General features: G+C 60.0%; 2 protein-coding genes across 3 annotated transcripts in view; one reads left to right on the forward strand and one right to left on the reverse strand.

Moving 5' to 3' along the window:
• Nucleotides 1-1,782, forward strand: part of LOC307094908 (pro-interleukin-16-like) — a 24,704-nt gene extending 22,922 nt beyond the window's left edge. For both annotated transcript variants that reach the window (XM_079764066.1, XM_079764067.1), the window contains exons 8-10: nucleotides 670-934; nucleotides 1,066-1,203; nucleotides 1,322-1,782. In XM_079764066.1, the coding sequence (XP_079620192.1) occupies nucleotides 670-934; nucleotides 1,066-1,203; nucleotides 1,322-1,512 (594 nt within the window). In that variant the 3' untranslated portion in view covers nucleotides 1,513-1,782. The remainder of the gene's footprint in view (nucleotides 1-669; nucleotides 935-1,065; nucleotides 1,204-1,321) is intronic.
• STARD5 (StAR related lipid transfer domain containing 5) lies at nucleotides 1,756-13,564 on the reverse strand. Its single transcript, XM_079764173.1, has 7 exons — nucleotides 13,390-13,564; nucleotides 12,780-12,829; nucleotides 11,303-11,435; nucleotides 6,927-7,044; nucleotides 5,699-5,792; nucleotides 3,096-3,227; nucleotides 1,756-2,037 (listed from the first exon to the last, which is right to left on the reverse strand). The coding sequence occupies exons 1-7, from the start codon at nucleotides 13,486-13,488 to the stop codon at nucleotides 1,995-1,997; spliced, it is 669 nt and encodes a 222-aa protein (XP_079620299.1). The 5' UTR covers nucleotides 13,489-13,564; the 3' UTR covers nucleotides 1,756-1,994.
• Between the last annotated feature and the right edge of the window lie 5,846 nt (nucleotides 13,565-19,410).

Here is a 19,410-nt window from a genome sequence, read left to right on the forward strand (position 1 = left end):
GGGTCACGGTGAGGGGCGGGGACCTGGAGGGCAGGGGTCACGGTGAGGGGCAGGGGGCGGGGACCTGGAGGGCAGGGGTCACGGTGAGGGGCAGGGACCTGGAGGGCAGGAGGTCAGGGGTCACGGTGAGTGGCCCGCGGCCTGTGCGGGGATGAGAGGCGGGAGGCCAGGCAGCGAGGGGCTCAGGGCAGCTGCCCTTCCAGGGAGCAGTTCCCATCCCGTGTGTGACGGGCTCCGGCCTCAGCGGGACCCCCCTTAACCAAGGTCTCCCCCCCGGGGGGCCTGGGGCATTACAGCCAAGAAGACAGTGTCCCTGGCCTCGGCCTCCCTCTGGAGCCCGGGCAGGGTGACCTGTGACCTGTGACCTGTGGGCCTGGGGGCGGCCGTGCAGCCAGGACGGGGACCTGCCGTGGTGACGTGGCCCAGGCCCTGGCGGGAGGCCCGGGGAAGGCAGGGCCCGCAGCTCTGCTTCCTGGCGCGGCCTGGGCGGTGGGCGGCCCCTGCAGGCCCAGCCTGACGGAGAGCAGCTGCGATCGGAGCCTGAGACGGGCGGGGGGACGGGGCTGCTGAGTGAGGGGGATCGGGCCTGGGGCACACCCGAGCCCCCCACGCTGGAGACTGGCTCCGACCTCCAGCGAGACCCTGGGGCTGACCTCTGCGGCTCCCCAGGTCCACAGGGTGTTCCCCAGCGGGCTGGCCGCCCAGGAGGGCACCATCCAGAAGGGCGACGAGGTGCTGTCCATCAACGGCAAGTCCCTCAAAGGCGCCACGCACAGCGACGCGCTGGCCATCCTGCGCCAGGCGCGGGACCCCCGGCAGGCCGTGGTGGTCACCCGGCGGCCCGCACCCACGCCGGAGGCCGCGCCCGCCCCGCGCTCCTCCCCGGAGGCTCCCGCCCCGGCCACCGCGGCCGGTGACGTCCCCGCGGACCCCGGTAAGTCCCCGGCTGGGCCTGGGGAGGGGCGGGTGCTGTGTGTCCGGGATGCACACCTGCGCTCGGACACGCACAGGTCAGCAAAGGGCGCGTGGCCCAGGGCGAGCGTCCCTAACAACCGTCTCCCCCAGCAACGAAGGACGCGGTCGCCATGGTGACGCTGACGCTGACGCTGGAGAAGACGCCGGCGGGGCTGGGCTTCAGCCTGGAAGGCGGGCGGGGCTCGCTGCAGGGGGACAGGCCCCTCACCGTCAACCGGGTTTTCTCAGGTGCGTCTGCGACCCTGTCCCTCCGTCCCTCCGGCCGTCCCTCCGGCCGGCCAGCGGGTGGGAGGAGGTGCCTGTCCCGTCCCGTCCCCTGAGTCCACGCCTCCCTCTCCCTCCCCAGGGGCGGCCTCGGGACCCGAGAGCGTGCAGCCCGGGGACGAGGTGCTGCAGCTGGCGGGCGCGGCCGCGCAGGGCCTCACGCGCTTTGAGGCCTGGAGCCTCATCAAGGCCCTGCCCGACGGGCCGGTCCCCGTCCTCGTCCGGAGGAAGAGCCCGCGGCCCCAGGGGACCCCAAGCCCTGGGGCCCCGTAGGCCGCCGCGTGGACGCCGGAGCCGCAGCACACGATTCTCAGGGTCACTCAGGGTCACTCGGCCCGCCCAGGGCTCGGCCTCGGCCGGGGGGCTCGCACCTGCAGGGACGGCCCAGCAGGAGGCGCCCGAAGGCGAGGCCGCGGCGCGGGGCGGGGCATGAAACGGACGATGCACAGAGTCCCGGATACCGAGCTGGAATAAAGTGGGGTGTATTGCACCTGAGCACAGAGCCCCCCGACACCGCGCTGGAATAAAGTGGGGTGTATTGCACCTGCCGCCGAGCCGTGTCCCGCTGTGCGCACTCCGCAGGCGGCGCCGTGACGAGCCGCCCCCACGGCCACCGGCGGGCGGGCTGGGAGGGGGGCACCCCGCGGGGCAGCTCACGCCCGGGGTTGGCGGCCGGTCCTGGCGGGGCCTCTCCCCACAGGTGCGGGGGTCCCAGGCGGGCGCCCCCCAGCGGGCCACCCGGTCCGTGCGCCTCGTCACTGGATGGGCCCCGCGTCCTCTGCCCGCGCCGGCGCCAGCCTGCGGGAGGGAGCGGGAGGGGGGGGGGGGGTGCTGGGCTGTTTTTGGAAAATACTGTCCATCACACCGAACGTCAGCGCCGCTGTGAGGCACAAGCCGCGGGGTGGGGAAGCCCGGAGGGGACGGGGGCACGTGGAGGCGGGGGGGGAGGGGGGGGAATGAGGTCATGCGGGGGGGACGAGGGTCATGTGGGGAGGACGGGAGACATGAGGCGAGGGGGTGTAGGAGGGGCAGTCGGGGGGTGTACGGGGCATGGGGGGACGGGGGGGGGGGCCACGGGAGGCACGTGGGGGGATGGAGGCACGCGGCAGGGGACAGGGGCACACGGAGGGTATGGGGCATGCAGTGGGGGGACGGGGTCACGTGGTGGGGGGATGGGGGACACATGGGGCATACAGGGGGACAGGGGCACGCAGGGGATGTACGTGGGGCACGCAGGGGGTGTGAGAGGCACGCAGCAGGGGGGGATGGAGTCACATGGCGGGAGATGGGGGCACGGGGGCATGCGGGGGTACAGGGCATGGCAGGGACATGCAGGGGGTGCCCGGGGGTACGGGGGCATGGCAGGGACATGCAGGGGGTGCCCGGGGGTACGGGGGCATGGCAGGGACATGCAGGGGGTGCCCGGGGGTACGGGGGCATGGCAGGGACATGCAGGGGGTGCCCGGGGGTACGGGGGCATGGCAGGGACATGCAGGGGGTGCCGGGGGGTACAGGGGCATGGCAGGGACATGCAGGGGGTGCCAGGGGGTACGGGGGCATGGCAGGGACATGCAGGGGGTGCCGGGGGGTACGGGGGCATGGCAGGGACATGCAGGAGGTGCCCGGGGGTACGGGGGCATGGCAGGGACATGCAGGAGGTGCCCGGGGGTACGGGGGGCATGGCAGGGACATGTAGGGGATGCCTGGGGGTACGGGGGCATGGCAGGGACATGCAGGGGGTACGGGGGCATGGCAGGGACATGCAGGGGGTGCCCGGGGGTACGGGGGCATGGCAGGGACATGCAGGGGGTGCCCGGGGGCAGACAGAGCAGGTGGGCCGAGGTGGCGCTGCTGACCTCACCGCGCTGCGGAGGTTGGCGTAGAAGCCGGCCATGCTGCGGGGGAAGAAGCCGTCCACCACGCGCTGCGGGAGGAGCCCGCCCAGGTCCGTCTGGAAGAAGGCGACCAGCCTGGTCCTGCCGGGCTCCCTGGGGCGACAGCACAACTGGGTGAGGCGCCCGCCGACGGGGGGGGGGGGGGGGGGGGGGGGGGGGGGGGGGGCCGCTCCGGCCCTGGGCCTGCTGCGCGCAGGGGGGGCGCTGTGCTGGGGCAGGTTCCAGGGTCAGGCCAGAGGCCACAGGGAGCCGGAGGGTCCTTCACCCCCTGCACCGGCCCCGGAGGCCCTGGGGGTTCCTGACACCCTCTCAAGGGCATCTGAAGGTCAAAACCACTTTCACTCTCATTCTCCCACGCGGGTGGCGTGTGCTCCGGGCCACACGACAGGCGCAGGGGCAGACACGGGCTTCCCTTACGCCCGGCGTTCACACTGCCACCCTGTTCACTGGTTTTGGTTGTTGTTTAGAAAAATACCTTTGTTTCTCATGAAAACATTTCTTAATATGTAATTTGTTGCTTTAACATCTCCTAAACATTTCCCATTTTTACCTTCAAACACAGTAAATATTGGTGGTTATAATCCACATCAAGTGTGTCAAACACACAGCCCACCTTGTAAGTGTGTGGCCCACCGGCCGTGAGTTTGACATGTTTGATCTACGTGGACAAAAACTCTAATGCCCTGAAAAATATTTAAGAGTACAATGTTTTCTTTTACACACCAATAACCAACTTAAGAAAACAGTCACATTTACAATGGCACCAAAAAGAATAAAATACCTGCTAATAAACTTAACCAGAGAGGTAAAGACCTGGACTCGGGAAACTGTGACATATTGAAGAAGATACAAATGAATGGAAGTGTATACCATGTTCATGGATGGGAAGTGTATACCACGTTCATGGATGGGAAGTGCATACCACCTTCATGGATGGGAAGTGCATACCATGTTCATGGATGGGAAATGTATACCACATTCATGGATGGGAAGAATTAGCATCATTAAAACGTCCACAGGACCCAAAGCAATCTACAGATTCAACGCAGTTCCAATCAAGATAACCAACGGCATATTTCACCGAATTGGAACAAATACTCCAAAAATTTATAGGAACCACAGAAGGGCCCGAAGAGCCACAGAGATCTTGAGAAGGAAGTACAGAGTTGGAGAAGTCTCGCTGCCTGATCTCAAACACCACAAGGCCAGGGTCATCTAACAGCCTGGCCCTGGCCTAAACCCAGACACACAGACCCATGGGACAGAGCAGAGCGCCCAGAAACAAACCCACGCCTCTTAGGTCAGTTAATGTGCGACGACAAAGTGTGCGGACCGCTGAGAGAACTGCTGACTGCTCTCTGACCGCCTGTCCTCGATCAATCACAGCACGGAGCCCCACAGTGGCCTCCTCTTTGGCGCCCAAGTCTGCACAGGGCCCCAGACCTTACAGTGCGGCCTCTGCTACTCGATGCCCAGACCCCCTACCTCCTCCACTCCCACTCTACCTAACACCCTCCGAGGCTCCTTGGACGCACCCCACCCCACTCGGGGCCTCTGACCCGCCCGCCGGCTGTCAGCCTGGGTGGTGCCGGGGATGGCCCAGTGACCTTAGGTTATTACCCAGAACCTCCTGGTGCAATCTGGCCACCCCCTGTGAGAGCAGGGACCACTCCGCCCGAGCTGGGCTACACACAGTGGGTGTGTTCAGAGCTGACCTGTGGGACAGGGGTCCCCGGCTGGGAGGCGGGGCTCAGAGGACACAGAGAGGACCCTGCACACACCCCTGACCCTTCACAGGCCTCAGCTCGCATCTGCTCCGAGGGACCAGCTGCCTGGGCCGGAGGGAGGGTCCCCACTTCCACACAGAGAATAACACCCCCACAGCCTCTCCCACGCCCAGGCCTCTGCCCACATCATTGAGGGGACCGGGCGGGCTGGGGAGCTGTGAGCAGAATCCCACTGGAGCCGCTGTCCTCTCCTGCCTGTGCCTCCTCCCCTCCTGCCTGTGCCTCCTCCCTGTCCCTCCTCCCCTCCTGCCTGTCCCTCTTCCCGGTCCCTCCTGCCTGTCCCTCCTGCCTGTCCCTCCTCCACTCCTGCCTGTCCCTCCTCCCTGTCCCTCCTGCCTGTCCCCCCTGCCTGTCCCTCCTGCCTGTCCCTCCTCCACTCCTGCCTGTCCCTCCTCCCTTCCCCTCCTCCCTGTCCCTCCTGCCTGTCCCCTCCCGCCTGTCCCTCCTGCCTGTCTCCCCTGCCTGTCCCTCCCCCTGTCCCTCCTCCCTGTCCCTCCTGCCTGTCCCTCCTGCCTGTCCGCCCTGCCTGTCCCTCCCCCTGTCCCTCCTCCCTGTCCCTCCTGCCTGTCACCTCCTGCCTGTCTCCCCTGCCTGTCACCTCCTGCCTGTCCGCCCTGCCTGTCCCCCCTGCCTGTCCCTCCTGCCTGTCCCCTCCTTCCTGTCCCTCCTGCCTGTCCCTCCTCCCTGTCCCCCCTCCCTGTCCCTCCTCCCTGTCCATCTTCCCTGTCTCTCTTCCCTGTCCCCCCTGCCTCTCCCCGGCCCGGAAGCCGCCCTCACCCTGGCACGGGTTCGCAGAAGCAGCCACAGGGGTGGTTCCGTCCCCTCACGTAGCCCGGCCTCGGGGGGCACAGCGGGTGCTCCAGGTTGGCGGCTGGAAGACAGGGCGCAGGGCCGTGAGCTGCTGTGGCAGATGGTGGGCCCCCCGGCACGCCCCCAACCCCACCCCTCCCGGACCCGCAGCACGCACCCCGACCTGGGGCCCAGGAGGCAGCCGTGGCCCCGAGCTCCCGCAGCCCCACCCCCCGGCCCTCCCACACAGCTTTCCCCGCCCACCCGACACGGAGAGCAAGAAAACATGTCAGCCCGGCCGGGGTGGCTCAGTGGATGGAGCGTCGGCCTGCGGACTGAGGGGTCCCGGGTTCGATTCCGGTCAAGGGCACATGACCCGGTTGCGGGCTCGATCCCCAGTGTGGGGCGTTCAGGAGGCAGCCGATCCATGATTCTCTCTCCCATCGATGTTTCTGTCTCTCCCTCTCTCTTCCTCTCTCTCTAAAAATCAATGGAAAAATATCCTCCTGGGGGAGGCTTAACAAAAAATAATAAAAAAATAAAATAATGTGCCCTTGCCGGTGTGACTCAGTGTGGCCTACTGGGGATGTGCCTGCAACCAAGGTACATGCCATGGACCGGAATCGAACCCAGGACCCTTCAGTCCACAGGCCGATGCTCAATCCACTGAGCCAAACGGCATTGGGCTAAACAACACGGTGGTTTCAGCCAATTACAACCAGCAGCGTGAGCCACACCTTCTCCTCACTTAGTCTTGTGGTTACAGGGAGCAGGTGAGTTTTCAACATTTCCTTTCAGCCCTGGTCAGTGTGGCCCAGTGGATAGAGCGTCAGCCTGAGGACTGAAGGGTCCCCGGTTCAATTCCCGGTCAGGGCACATGCCCGGGTTGCGGGCTCGATCCCCTGTGTGGGACGTGCAGGAGGCAGCCGACCCATGATTCTCTCTCATCATGGATGTTTCTCTCTCTCTCCTTCTCCCTTCCTCTCTGAAATTAATTTTTAAAAAAAGAAATATATTTTAAAAATAAAATAAAATAAAACGACGGCCTCGGACCGTCCTGTCTCTGATGGTGGTGGCACCTGCCCCCATGGACGCGGGGAGGGCGCGGGGCCCCGGGAGCAGGGCGACCGCCAGCCTCCTCGTGGAGCGAGTGGGGGAGCAGGAGCAGCCCCGGCAGCCCCCGAGGCCCCCCCACCCCGGCCTGCCGGTCACTCACCGCTGGAGATGAGGGTCCCATCCTCCTGCACTATGGCCAGCGCCAGGTCCACAAAGTCCCTCGGGGAGATGAGCTTCATGGCGGCCGAAGGCGTGGCGGTCCTGGTCACACACAAGGTCTGCGGAGCCAACACGGTGGTTTTATTTATTTTTTTAAAAATGTAGTTTATTGAATTTGTACAGAGAGGAAGGGAGAGGGAGAGAGAGTTAGAAACATCGATCCGCTGCCTCCTGCACGCCCCCCCACTGGGGATGTGCCCGCAACCAAGGTACATGCCCTTGACGGGAATCAAACCCGGGACCCTTCAGTCCGCAGGCCGACGCTCTATCCGCTGAGCCTCACCGGTCAGGGCCAGACAACACGGTGGTTTTAGTCAATTACAACCAGCAGCGCGAGCCACACCTGCTCCTCACTTGGTCTTGTGGTTACAGGGAGTAAGTGAGTTTTAAACATTTCCTTTCAGCCCTGGCTGGTGTGGCTCAGAGGATAGAGCGTCGGCCTGAGGACTGAAGGGTCCTGGGTTCGATTCCCGGCCAGAGCACGTGCCCGGGTTGTGGGCTCAATCCCCAGTGTGGGGCGTGCAGGAGGCAGCCAATCCATGGCTCTCTCTCATTATAGGTGTTTCTCTTCCTTCCTCTCTGAAATCAATAACAATATATTTTTTTTAAATATATTTTTATTGATTTTTTACAGAGAGGAAGGGAGAGGGATAGAGCTAGAAACATCGATGAGAGAGAAACATCGACCAGCTGCCTCCTGCACACCCCCCACCGGGGATGTGCCCGCAACCAATGTATATGCCCTTGACCAGAATCGAACCCGGGACCCTTCAGTCCGCAGGCCGATGCTCTATCCACTGAGCCAAACCCGTTTTGGCCAATAACAATATTTTTTTTTAAATATTTCATTTCAGCCCTTACATCCATAGTGATGATGCAGGAGGACTGTTTTCAAGGATAAATGGTTAGGCCCTGACCGGTGTGGCTCAGTGGATAGAGCGTCAGCTTGCGGACGGAAGGGTCCCAGGTTCGATTCCGGTCAAGGGCATGTACCTTGGTTGTGGGCACATCCCCAGTAGGGAGTGTGCAGGAGGCAGCTGAATTGATGTTTCTAAGTCTCTATCCCTCTCTTTCTCCCTTCCTCTCTGTAAAAAATCAATAAAAATATATATTTTTTAAAAAGGATAAATGATTAGGATAAATGCATGGGCTGCTTGGAATGGACATTGGGGTTCCTGGTACCATTTCTGACCGAGGAGTTTACTGGAGCGGATGCTGGCAACAGCATCACGTTATTTACGTGCAGCTAAAAGCATGACATCCTGCTTTGTTCCAAACTGCCAGGCGTGTGACATGTTAAAAATGAGCCTGGCTGGTGTAGCTCAGTGGTTGAGCATCCACCTAGGAACCAGGAGGTCAGGGTTCGATTCCTGGTCAGGGCACATGCCCGGGTTGCGGGCTCCATCCCCAGGGTGGGGCGTACAGGAGGCAGCCGATCCATGATTCTCTCTCCTCACGGATGTCTCTCTCTCTCTCCCTCTCCCTTCCTCTCTGAAATCAATAAGAATATATATTAAAAATCTATCTATATAAAAGCCTAAGTGACTGTCCGACCATTCAACCGTTCGACCGGTAGCTATGACGCGCACTGACCACCAGGGGCAGACGCTCAATACACAGGCATGGAAACATGGAACAGGCTGATGAATCTCAGAGGGAAGAGGGGCAGGGGGAGGGCGGGGAGAGATTAACCAAAGAACTTATATGCATCCTAGAGGCCCGGTGCCTGGATTCGTGCACTGCTGGGGTCCCTCAGCCTGGGCTGTGGGGATCGGCCTGAAACCAGCTCTCCAACATCCCCCAAGAGGTCCCGGATTGCGAGAGGGTGCAGGCCAGGCCGAGGGACCCCACTGGTGCACGAATCCGTGCACCGGGCCTCTAGTCAATAAAATAAATTTACACAAACAGGGACGGAACCACATAAACCATTCCTTTCCCTTCAAATGCTCTCGGGCCACGTGGGCTGGCGGCTACTACTGAACAGGGAAAGGGAACGTTTCCAGAAAGTTCTAACCAGCGGGGCTGGCCTAGTGACCCACATTCTACCAGGGGAGAAACGGTCACCCAGGAGCTGCCCCTGGCCGAGCCCGACACTCGCTGGCAGGGAACCCAGACCCTGTGGCCCCATGGTGGGGGGTGGGGGGAACTGTGGGGGGACAATTCACACGACAGCCCGCAGTCATGTCGAGGCCCTGCCTCCCGCCCTCACAGCCTCCGTCAGCCTCCACTGCTCTCTCCACTCCGGGGTCACCTGCTTCCTGCCTGTACCTGGGTGGGCACTGGGGGGGCCGCAGAGTCCCCCACCCCTTGCCACAAGGTGCCACTAGCCCCTGTTATAATGTTACTAGAGGCCCGGTGCACGAAATTCGTGCATGGGGGGGGGTGTCCCTCAGCCCAGCCTGCACCCTCTCCAATCTGGGACCCCTCAAGGGATGTCCAAATGTCCATTTTGGCCCAATCCCGGTGGGGCTTGCGAGCCGCAGTTTGCCGACCACGGCGCAGTTTGCCGACAACAGGCAGTTGGACATCCCTCTCACAATCCAGGACTGCTGGCTCCCAACTGCTCACCTGACTGCCTGCCTGATCGCCCCTAACTGCTTCTGCCTGCCAGCCTGATCACCCCCTAACCACTCCCCTGCCAGCCTGATTGATGCCTAACTGCTCCCCTGCCGGCCTGTTTGCCCCAACTTCCCTCTTCTGCCATTCTGGTCACCCCTAACTTCCCTCCCCTGCCTGCCTGATCGCCCCTAACTGCCCTCCCCTGCCAGCCTGATCGCCCCTAACTGCCCTCCCCTGCCGGCCCGATTGCCCCTAACTGCCCTCCCCTGCCGGCCATCTTTGACCACATGGGGGTGGCCATCTTGTGTGTTGGAGTGATGGTCAACATATTACCTCTTTATAATATAGGATAGTCATACGGAAACCCCTCTAATGGGTGACATGATGACTGTGTGAAACGTTTGCTGTGTGGAGACCCCAATACTCTGTAACTTCCAAATGGGTGAACGTCCCACTACCTTGATGTGAATGCCCTGAGCCCTTAAAGTGTAAACGCCCTGCTCCCAGCATGAGGCACACCGTCTGGCCCACACCGGTAAGACACAGGTTGTTTACTACTGGCTATATAAGCACGGGACCTTCTTCAGTTGACATCGCCTGCCTGATGAGAGGAGGACTCCACGTCGCTCCGTGAGACGAGCCCCTGACTGACTGCTCGGCTGATCGGCTGAGCGAGCCCGAGCCCACTGCGGCCGCCCATCTGTCTCCGTCTTCGTCGTCCGTCTTTCGGTGTGCATCACCGGGTGGCCTTTGCCGGAGCCTAGGACCCGCTAGGACAGTGGTCGGCAAACTCATTCGTCCACAGAGCCAAATATCAACAGGACAACGATTTGAAATTTCTTTTGAGAGCCAAATTTTTTAAACTTCTTCTAACGCCACTTCTTCAAAATAGACTCGCCCAGGCCGTGGTATTTTGTGGAAGAGCCACACTCAAAGGGCCAAAGAGCCGCATGTGGCTCGCAAGCCGCAGTTTGCCGACCACGGCGCTAGGAATCTATACTAATAAAAGGGTAATATGCTAATTAGACCGGGTCAACCGGCCATCTTCCAGACGTCCAACTTCCTTCCAGACAAAGCCATGGTGGTGGGGGCTGAGGCAGTTAGGGGTGATCAGGCCGGCAGGGGAGGGCAGTTGGAGGTGAGATCAGGCCGGCAGGGGAGGGCAGTTAGGGGCCATCAGGCCAGCAGGGGAGAGCAGTTAAGGGTGATCAGACAGTCAGGCAGAGAGGTTAGGGATGATCAGGCAGGCAGGGGGGCAAGGTTGGGGTGATCAGGCCGGCAGGGGGGCAAGGTAGGGGCGATCAGGTCGGCAGGCAGAGGGGTTAGGGGCGATCAGGCAGGCAGGCAGGTGAGTGGTTAGGAGCCAGTCATCCCGGATTGCGAGAGGGATGTCTGACTGCCGGTTTAGGCCCGATCCCGCCGGCAGTCAGAGATTCCCTGAGGGGTCCCAGGTTGGAGAGGGTGCAGGCCGGGCTGAGGAACCGCCCCTCCGTGCATGAATTTCGTGCACCGGGCCCCTAGCAGGTAAATAAACCCTGTGTGATTGCATACTAATTCCGTCTTGTGTGTTCCTGTGTTCCGGTTCGGCTCAGCTGTCTAGACATTGAAGCACCCGGGGATAGGCCATTATTGCTGACCCCTGGTCACCTGTGTTTGTCCCACTGAGTCTAGACAGCTAATTAATTAATTGGGGCATAAATGGGACAGTCCCTCCAGCGGGCGGGCAGACATTCCCGGGCGGTGTCCGGGGAGACTCACGTCGGTGATGCTCTCGATGACTTCAAAGCTGCTCACGTTCTCATCCCACGTCTCCCGCAGGCTCCCGGGGAACGGCTTCACGTAGGTCCACACGTCCCGCGGGGCTGCGTCCACCACGCCTTCCCCTCGGTACCTGCGGCACAGACAGGATGCTGACCCGGGCGGCCCCCATCAGCCCGTCTAGCCCGGGAAGACCCGGAGGACTGGGGCCACGTCCATCTCTACTCCGGCCGACCAGCCTCGCAGGGAAGCGGGCTGAGCCGCCAGCCCCGGCCCGCGGGCCTGCAGACGGGGGCCGCGCTGGGCCGCGTGTTCCCGGGGGACGCAGCTGCTGGGAATGAGTTAGCAGAACCCGGGCTTTTCTGGAGAGAGCTGGCGAGTCCGCTGCTGGGTGCTGGGCCGACTGGCACTTTTTTTTTTTTTGGTTTTGTTTTAACATATATTTTTTAAAAATATACTTTATTGATTTTTTACAGAGAGGAAGGGAGAGGGATAGAGAGCTAGAAACATTGATGAGAGAGAAACATTGATCAGCTGCCTCCTGCACACCTCCTACCGGGGATGTGCCCGCAACCAAGGTACATGCCTTTGATCGGCATCGAACCTGGGACCCTTCAGTCTGCAGGCCGACGCTCTATCCACTGAGCCACACTGGTTTCGGCATGTTTTAACATATTTTTATTGATTTCAGAGAGGAAGGGAGAGGGAGAGAGAGAGAAGCATCAATAATGAGCCCTGGCCAGTGTGGCTCAGTGGGTAGCGCATCAGCCTATGGACCAAAGGGTCCCAGGTTCGATTCCGGTCAAGGGCACATACCTTGGTTGCAGGCCCCTCCCCGGATTGGGCCCTGGTCAGGGGCACGTGCAGGAGGCAACCCATCGATGTGTTTCTCTCACATGGATGTTTCTCTGTCTTTCCCTCTCTCCCTAAAAATCGATGGAAAAATATCCTTGGCTGAGGATTAACAAAAAATACACAAATAGCCCAAACCGGTGTGGCTCAGTGGATAGAGGGTCGGCCTGTGGACTCAAGGGTCCCGGGTTCGATTCCGGTCAAGGGCATTCACCTTGGTTGCGGGCACATCCCCAGTAGGAGGTATGCAGGAGGCAGGTGATGGATGTTTCTCTCTCATCAATGTTTCTAACTCTCTATCCCTCTCCCTTCCTCTCTGTAAAAAAATCAAAAAATATATATATTAAAAATATATAAATAAATTAATTTTTTCAAAAGCATCCATGGTGAGAGAGAATCACGGATCGGCTGCCTCCTGCCAACGCCCCCACGCTGGGGATGCAGCCTGCAACCCGGCGTGTGCCCTTGACCGGAATCGAACCCGGGGACCCCTCGGTCCGCAGGCCGACGCTCTACCCACTGAGCCACACCAGCCGGGGCTGGCTGGCACCTGCGGGGAAGGAACCCCGAGTCCCCGGGAGGTGCGGCGCCCCGCCCTGCCGGGCTGCGAGCAGCGAGCACTTACAGGTTCCCCGGGAACTCCGTGGACGGCCGCCAGGAGACTGTCACTCCGTTCTGTCAAAAGGCAAAGAACCGCGGGGTTCAGGGCAAGGAGGGGAGGCAGGGGCTCGGAGCCCAGGGAAGCTGAGGCTGGGCGGGACCCCGGAGAGAGAGAGGGGGTCCCCACGGGCTGACCCCCAGGAGCTCCGAGCGGCTTGAAAACCACCTGAAAAGCCTCCGTGTCATTTCTTGGAGGCCCTGGTGGTCAATAAACATCAGAGGTGTCAGGTGAGAGAGGCTGCTCCCGGGACGCCCTCCTGGGAGCGCAGAGGGCGAGGCGGGGCTCACCCTGTGACGGACAGCTCCAGTCAGGTGACCTAGGACCAGTTCAGCCAGGAAAGGGCAGATCCCTCCTTGCCAGCACAAGGACCCAGTATTTGTTTTTAGGGAGACCCCTCCCTGCCCCCGGCCCGCCCCGCTACCCCCCTACCCTCCCACCCCCCCACCCCCCGTCTCCTCCATCCAGCGCCAGGGCTGGGAGCGCGCGAAGCAGCCGGGAGAGGAGGAGCCGGCGGGCCGAGTGGACCCCAGCACCAGCGGGAACTCCCAGGACCCCCCCGCCCGCCCACACTCACGCCTTCCCGGCAAGTCTTCCAGCCCGACGCGTCTCGCCGGTACCGCAGCACCTTCTCGGCCACCGCCCCGCTCATCTGTGCCGCCAGCGCGGGGTCCATCGCGCCCGGGGGCTGCGCGAGGCTCGGGGTCCAGGCTTCGGGTTGCAGCCGGGAGGGAACGCTCGGCGGAAGCCGAAACGCCCCGACCCAGGGCGGAGCGCAGAGCCACGCCCCCGCCCCGCTGCTGCCCTGGGATTGGTCCAGGCGCCCCAGGCCGGCCCCGCCCCGCGCTGAGATTGGCAGGACGGGCTCCGCAGGACACATCACCCCAGGGCGGGCCCAGCAAAGCCTGGCTCCGCCCACACGGCGCTGGGCGGGGCCCTGGGGGCGGGGCCTGCGAGGGCCCGGGCGGAGATCCAGGAGCCATAAAAGCAAAAACAATGAAGCCCATCAAACATTTTAAAAAAATCAGATCTGGGGCTTAACCGGTGTGGCTCAGTGGATAGAGCGTCGGCCTGCGGACTGAAGGGTTCCGGGTTCGATTCCGGCCAAGGGCACATGCCCGGGTTGTGGGCTCCATCCCCAGTGGGGGGCGTGCAGGAGGCAGCCAATTGATGGTTCTCTCTCATCATCGATGTTTCTCTCTCTCGCTCCTTCTCCCTTCCTCTCTGACATCAATAAAGAAATATATTTAAGCCCTGACCGGTGTGGCTCAGTGGATAGAGCATCGGCCTGCGGACTGAAGGGTCCCGGGTTCGATTCCGGTCAAGGGCATGGACCTTGGTTGCAGGCACATCCCCAGTAGGGAGTGTGCAGGAGGCAGCTGATCGATGTTTCTCTCTCATCCATGTTTCTAACTCTCTCTCCCTCTCCCTTCCTCTCTGTAAAAAAATCAATAAAATATATATTTTTAAAAATAATAATAAATAAATAAACCAATCAGATCTGGGAGAGACACCGGAGCCTGTTTGAACTAACAGTAACTTTCTTCAGTGCACGCAGTGTGCCTACAGGTCAGGAGTGCTTCAGACAGCCCCACAGAGGGGAAGGCACGGGGCGGGCATGCGCACACCCCGGGCAGAAACCGGGCTAACGAGGGCGGGGCGCCTCCTCCTACGGAGGGAACCCCATGTCACAACCAGGGGGCGCCTTCTCCAAGGGAGGAGCATAGGTGCTGTGCGTGAGCGTATAGACCTAATGAACTTTCTAAGCGTAAAACTAGTTTTAAGAAGGTAACTTCTGTGTGTATTTTTTCTCACCCAGTTCACTCCCGCGCAAAGACATGACTTGCAACTGGAGACACCCTGGTTGTGGACACGGGATATTCCCTAGTGGCCACCCCGCGGCGTGGATGGGGGGCCGGGGCTGGCGCCCCAAGGTGCTCAGGGCAGCCAGGCCAGGCTAGAAATAGGAGCTGAATGGGGCAGACTATTCTAACCGGAGCAGCTTACTCTCTGTAGAGGAGATGAGTGGTATTTTACATTTAACTTTAAAAATAACTTCAGAGCCCTGGCCGGTGTGGCTCAGTGGATAGAGCGCCGGCCCGTGCGAACTGAAGGGTCCCGGGTTCCATTCCGGTCAAGGGCATGTGCCTTGGTTGTGGGCACATCCCCAGTAGGGAGTGTGCAGGAGGCAGCTGATGGATGTTTCTAACTCTCTATCCCTCTCCCTTCCTCTCTGTAAAAAATCAATAAAATATATATTTAAAAAAATAAATAAAAATAACTTCATAGCCCTGGCCGGTGTGGCTCAGTGGATAGAACGTGGGCCCGGGGAACTGAAGGGTCCCGGGTTTGATTCCAGTCAAGGGCACGGACCTCGGGGGCAGGCTCCTGCCCAGCCAGGGCCCTGGTCGGGGCACGGGCAGGAGGCAACCCATCGATGTTTCTCTCTGTCTCGCCCTCTCTCTTCCGCTCTCCCTAAAAACCAATGGGAAAATATCCTTGAGTGAGGAGGAACAAAAAAATAAAGAAATACATAAAAATAACTTCCTATGTTCTAAATCTCCTGCCCCTTTCTCCTCTTGAATCCAAAGTGCTGACGAGGAGCGATGTGTGTGACAAGGGTCCCTGAGGGAGGGAGTGTCAGCCGGAGGTCAGCAGGGTGGCAGGCGACACGCATTCCCCGCTCCGTTCACATCTCAGCATCCCCGCCGTGGCCGTGACCTGGGGAGGGACCGGCCCCTGCGAACCTCAGCTTCCTCATTTAACAATAACAGCGCTCCTTCACGCAGCGGCCTCCACGTCGAAGGAGCTGACGAATGAACAGCAATGAGAACGGTGCCGGCATAACCACCCACGCCTGTAAGGCCACACGCGTGTTATAGGTCATGTATGTACATGGAGTGGGAAATAATTAGACATGTGCTCATATGTTTACATTTGTATGCCAGGGAGGTATAGGAGGAACTGTTGACGGTAGGGAGTGAGGCTAAGTGTATTTCCCTATCATTTTCTTCATTATTATTTTTTTGTTGTTAATCGTCACTTAAGGATAGGTTTCCAGTGGTTTTTAGAGAGGGTGAAAGAGAGAGGGAGAGACAGAGAGAAACATCGACCTGAGAGAAACACATCGATGGGTTGCCTCCTGCATGTGCCCCGACCAGGGCCCGGGCCGGGGAGTGGGGGGGGGGGTACGGGAGGGGGGAGCCTGCAACCGAGCTACATGCCCTTGACCGGAATCGAACCTGGGATCCTTTGGTCCGCAGGCCAATGCTCTAGCCACTGAGCAACACCAGCCAGGGCTCCTTATCATTTTAATTTTTTTAAAGTTTTTTAAAAATGTATTTTATTGATTTTTTACAGAGAGGAAGGGAAAGGGAGAGTTAGAAACATTGATGAGAAACATCAATCAGCTGCCTCCTGCACACCCCCTACTGGGGATGTGCCCGCAACCAAGGTACATGCCCTTGACCAGAATTGAACCTGGGACCCTTGAGTCCACAGGCTGATGCTCTATCCACTGAGCCACACCGGTTAGGGCTCCTTATCATTTTCCATCATCGTGTATCACTGAATTGGTTTAACTGCTAACACCCAGGAATTTTTAAACTAAAAGAAAAAAAACCTCTGGGAAAATCCTATCTAATAAAAAGCTATTATGCTAATTAGACCGAACAGCGGGACGACCTTCAGGACGTCCTTCCGGATGAAGCCAGGGCTGCGAGGGGCTGCCAGGGTGGGGCTGTGAGGCGCTATGAGGGCCAAGCCCCTGGCACGAACCTTCGTGCACCAGGCCTCTATCCTATCTAATAAAAGAGTAATATGCAAATTGACTGTCACTCCAACACACAAGATGGCTGCCCCAGGTGGGCACAAGATGGCCACCACAAGATGGCCAGCAGGGGAGAGCAGTTGGGAGGGACCAGGCCCTAAACGGGCAGTCGGACATCCCTCGAGGGGTCCCAGATTGGAGAGGGTGCAGGCTGGGCTGAGGGACACACCCCCGCTCTGTGCACGAATTTCGTGCACCGGGCCTCTAGTATATATATATATAAAATGCTTCTGTGAAGCTGCAGCTTTGGTTTGGGGACAACGCGCTGTGGCCACAGCGGAGGGGAGTGGGTCCAGCTGTGGAGGGGACGTTCCTGCGACAGCAAACACGGAGACATCTGCATGCTCATCAGAGCGGAGCGCGGGTTTAACGCTGTTTTCAGCTCCCTGAGATCCTTTGCCGGCATGGCTCAGGGGTTGAGGGTCGACCTAGGAACCAGGAGGTCAGGGTTCGATTCCAGTCAAGGGCACAGGCCCGGGTTGCGAGTTCCATCCCCCGTGTGGGGCGTGCAGGAGGCAGCCGATCCCTGATGTCCTCTCATCATGGATGTTTCTCTCTCTCTCTCTCTCTCCCTCTCCCTTCCTCTCTGACATCAATAAAAAAATATATATTTTTTTAAAAAGATGGAGAAGGCATGGGGAGCCCGCCTCACGGAGGGGATGGGCTCGGGCTCGTGTCCACGGGCCGCGATGCTAAGGCTCCTGGATGGAGCCCGTGTTCTGCGCAGACGCGGGGGCGCTGGGCAGGTGCTGGGCGGCTGTGCTGGGAGCGGCGTGTGTTTATTTACTCGTCACTTAGCAACGCTGTCCCTCGGCCCAGGCCACGCACCGGCCACTCCCTCAGCACCTGACCCCTGGGATGCCACTCAGCCCTCCGGGCGCCGCCAGGGCACCAAGAGGCAGAGGCCACAACCCCATGTCTCAGGCCAGGAACCTGAGGCCACGGGGCTGGTACACGGCCCGACACGCCCAGCTTCTGGCTCGTGTTTGCTCGTGTCCTCACTGCCTCCTGCAGTGTTTACCGTGGAACCGGCAAAGGGCGAAGGGCGAAGCATCCCTGGCCGGTGTGGCTCACTGGGTAGGGCGTCGGCCTGCGGACTGAAGGGTCCCGGGTTCGATTCCTGGTCAAGGGCACAGGCCCGGGTTGTGGGCTCCATCCCCAGTGGGGGGCGTGCAGGAGGCAGCTGATCCGTGATTCTCTCTCATCGTGGATGCTTCTCTCTCTGTCTCCCTCAATCAATAAAAAAAATTTTTAAAAAAGAACGGCAGAAACACCTTCCACCCCCACCCCACCCCCCCCCCACACACACACACACACACACACACGGTGGCTGGGCGACAGGGGGGCGAGGCCCCCTTAGCAAAGACCCGCCCTTCCTAGGAATGGGGGCGCCTGTCCCCCAGGCGTTTAGGGAGAGACCTGAGCAGGCGGCTCCCGCCCTCACTGCATTTTACATACATACCACCTGCTGTGGGGCAGGAGGGGCCTGTGGGGACCCCCCCCCCCCCCGCTCCCTCCCCCCGCGCAGGGGCTTATGGGGAGCGCAGGTGCGCGCCTTCCTCCCGCTGCCGCTGTGGCTGCTGCGGACCGAGCCGGGCGGGTGCGGACCCAGGAAACGCACGTTCATTCAAACCACGTGGATGCATGTCCCACCCGGCGGGCCCCACCGAGGCCCCGTCCCCTGCCCGCGGGTCTGTCGGGGGCGGACCTGGGGCCCGGCAGGGCGGCGGGGGGCGCGGGCACCTGCGCAGGTGATTTCCGTGCCTGTCGGCAGGAGGCGGTGGGCAGTGGGCGCTTTATCCACAGGGTGGACGCCATGCAGCCGCGTGAGTGGGCTGCTTTGTATGTCCCCAGCAGGCCCCGCACACGTGTGCAGGCGGTGTAGTGCATGTGACAGGTCTGCTGAGCTAAACACAGGTGCTGTTTACAGATGCACCTGCACATACAGGTACGTGTACACATATGTATATAACATGTACACACATGACACGTACATTTACATACACATATATAACATGTACATTTATACACATATAACGTACATTTATACATACACACATAACATGTACATCTACACATGTATATAGCATACATTTACACATACTTACATAACATGTACATTTATACACACATATAACATGTACATCTACACACATATATAGCGTACATTTACTCATGTGTATGATATATTTACACACATATATAACATGTACATTTACACGCTTATATAACATGTATCTTTACACACATAACATGTACATCTACACACATATATAGCATACATTTACACTCATGTCTATGAGATACATTTTCACACACATACATAACATACACATTTCCACACGTGTACATAACATGCATTTCCACACACATATAACGTACATGTACACATGTATATAACTATACTCCACAAACTGGACATACACCAAACTCTCGGCAGTGGTGTGGGGGGGCGTGAGACTAGAGGGGGGTGAGCGTGGACTTTGGTTACATCTGTAACATCTGGGACACTATTCCTGTGTCACAGTAACGCCGTGTCACTGTAACACTGTGTCACTGAAACACTGAGTCACTGCTATTGCTGCTGCTGCTACAGGTAAAGTGGGTGCTTGCCAGCCAGTCGCCCTGCTGTCCTGCGTGTGTTACCAACCCGTGCTGAGAGCTGGGCGCACTGGGCCCCGTGCTGAGAGCCGGGCGCACTGGGCCCCGTGCTGAGAGCCGGGCGCACTGGGCCCCGTGCTGAGAGCCGGGCGCACTGGGCCCCGTGCT

Source organism: Cnephaeus nilssonii, assembly GCF_951640355.1.
Source record: "Cnephaeus nilssonii genome assembly, chromosome: 24".
NCBI classification, from domain to species: domain Eukaryota; kingdom Metazoa; phylum Chordata; class Mammalia; order Chiroptera; family Vespertilionidae; genus Cnephaeus; species Cnephaeus nilssonii.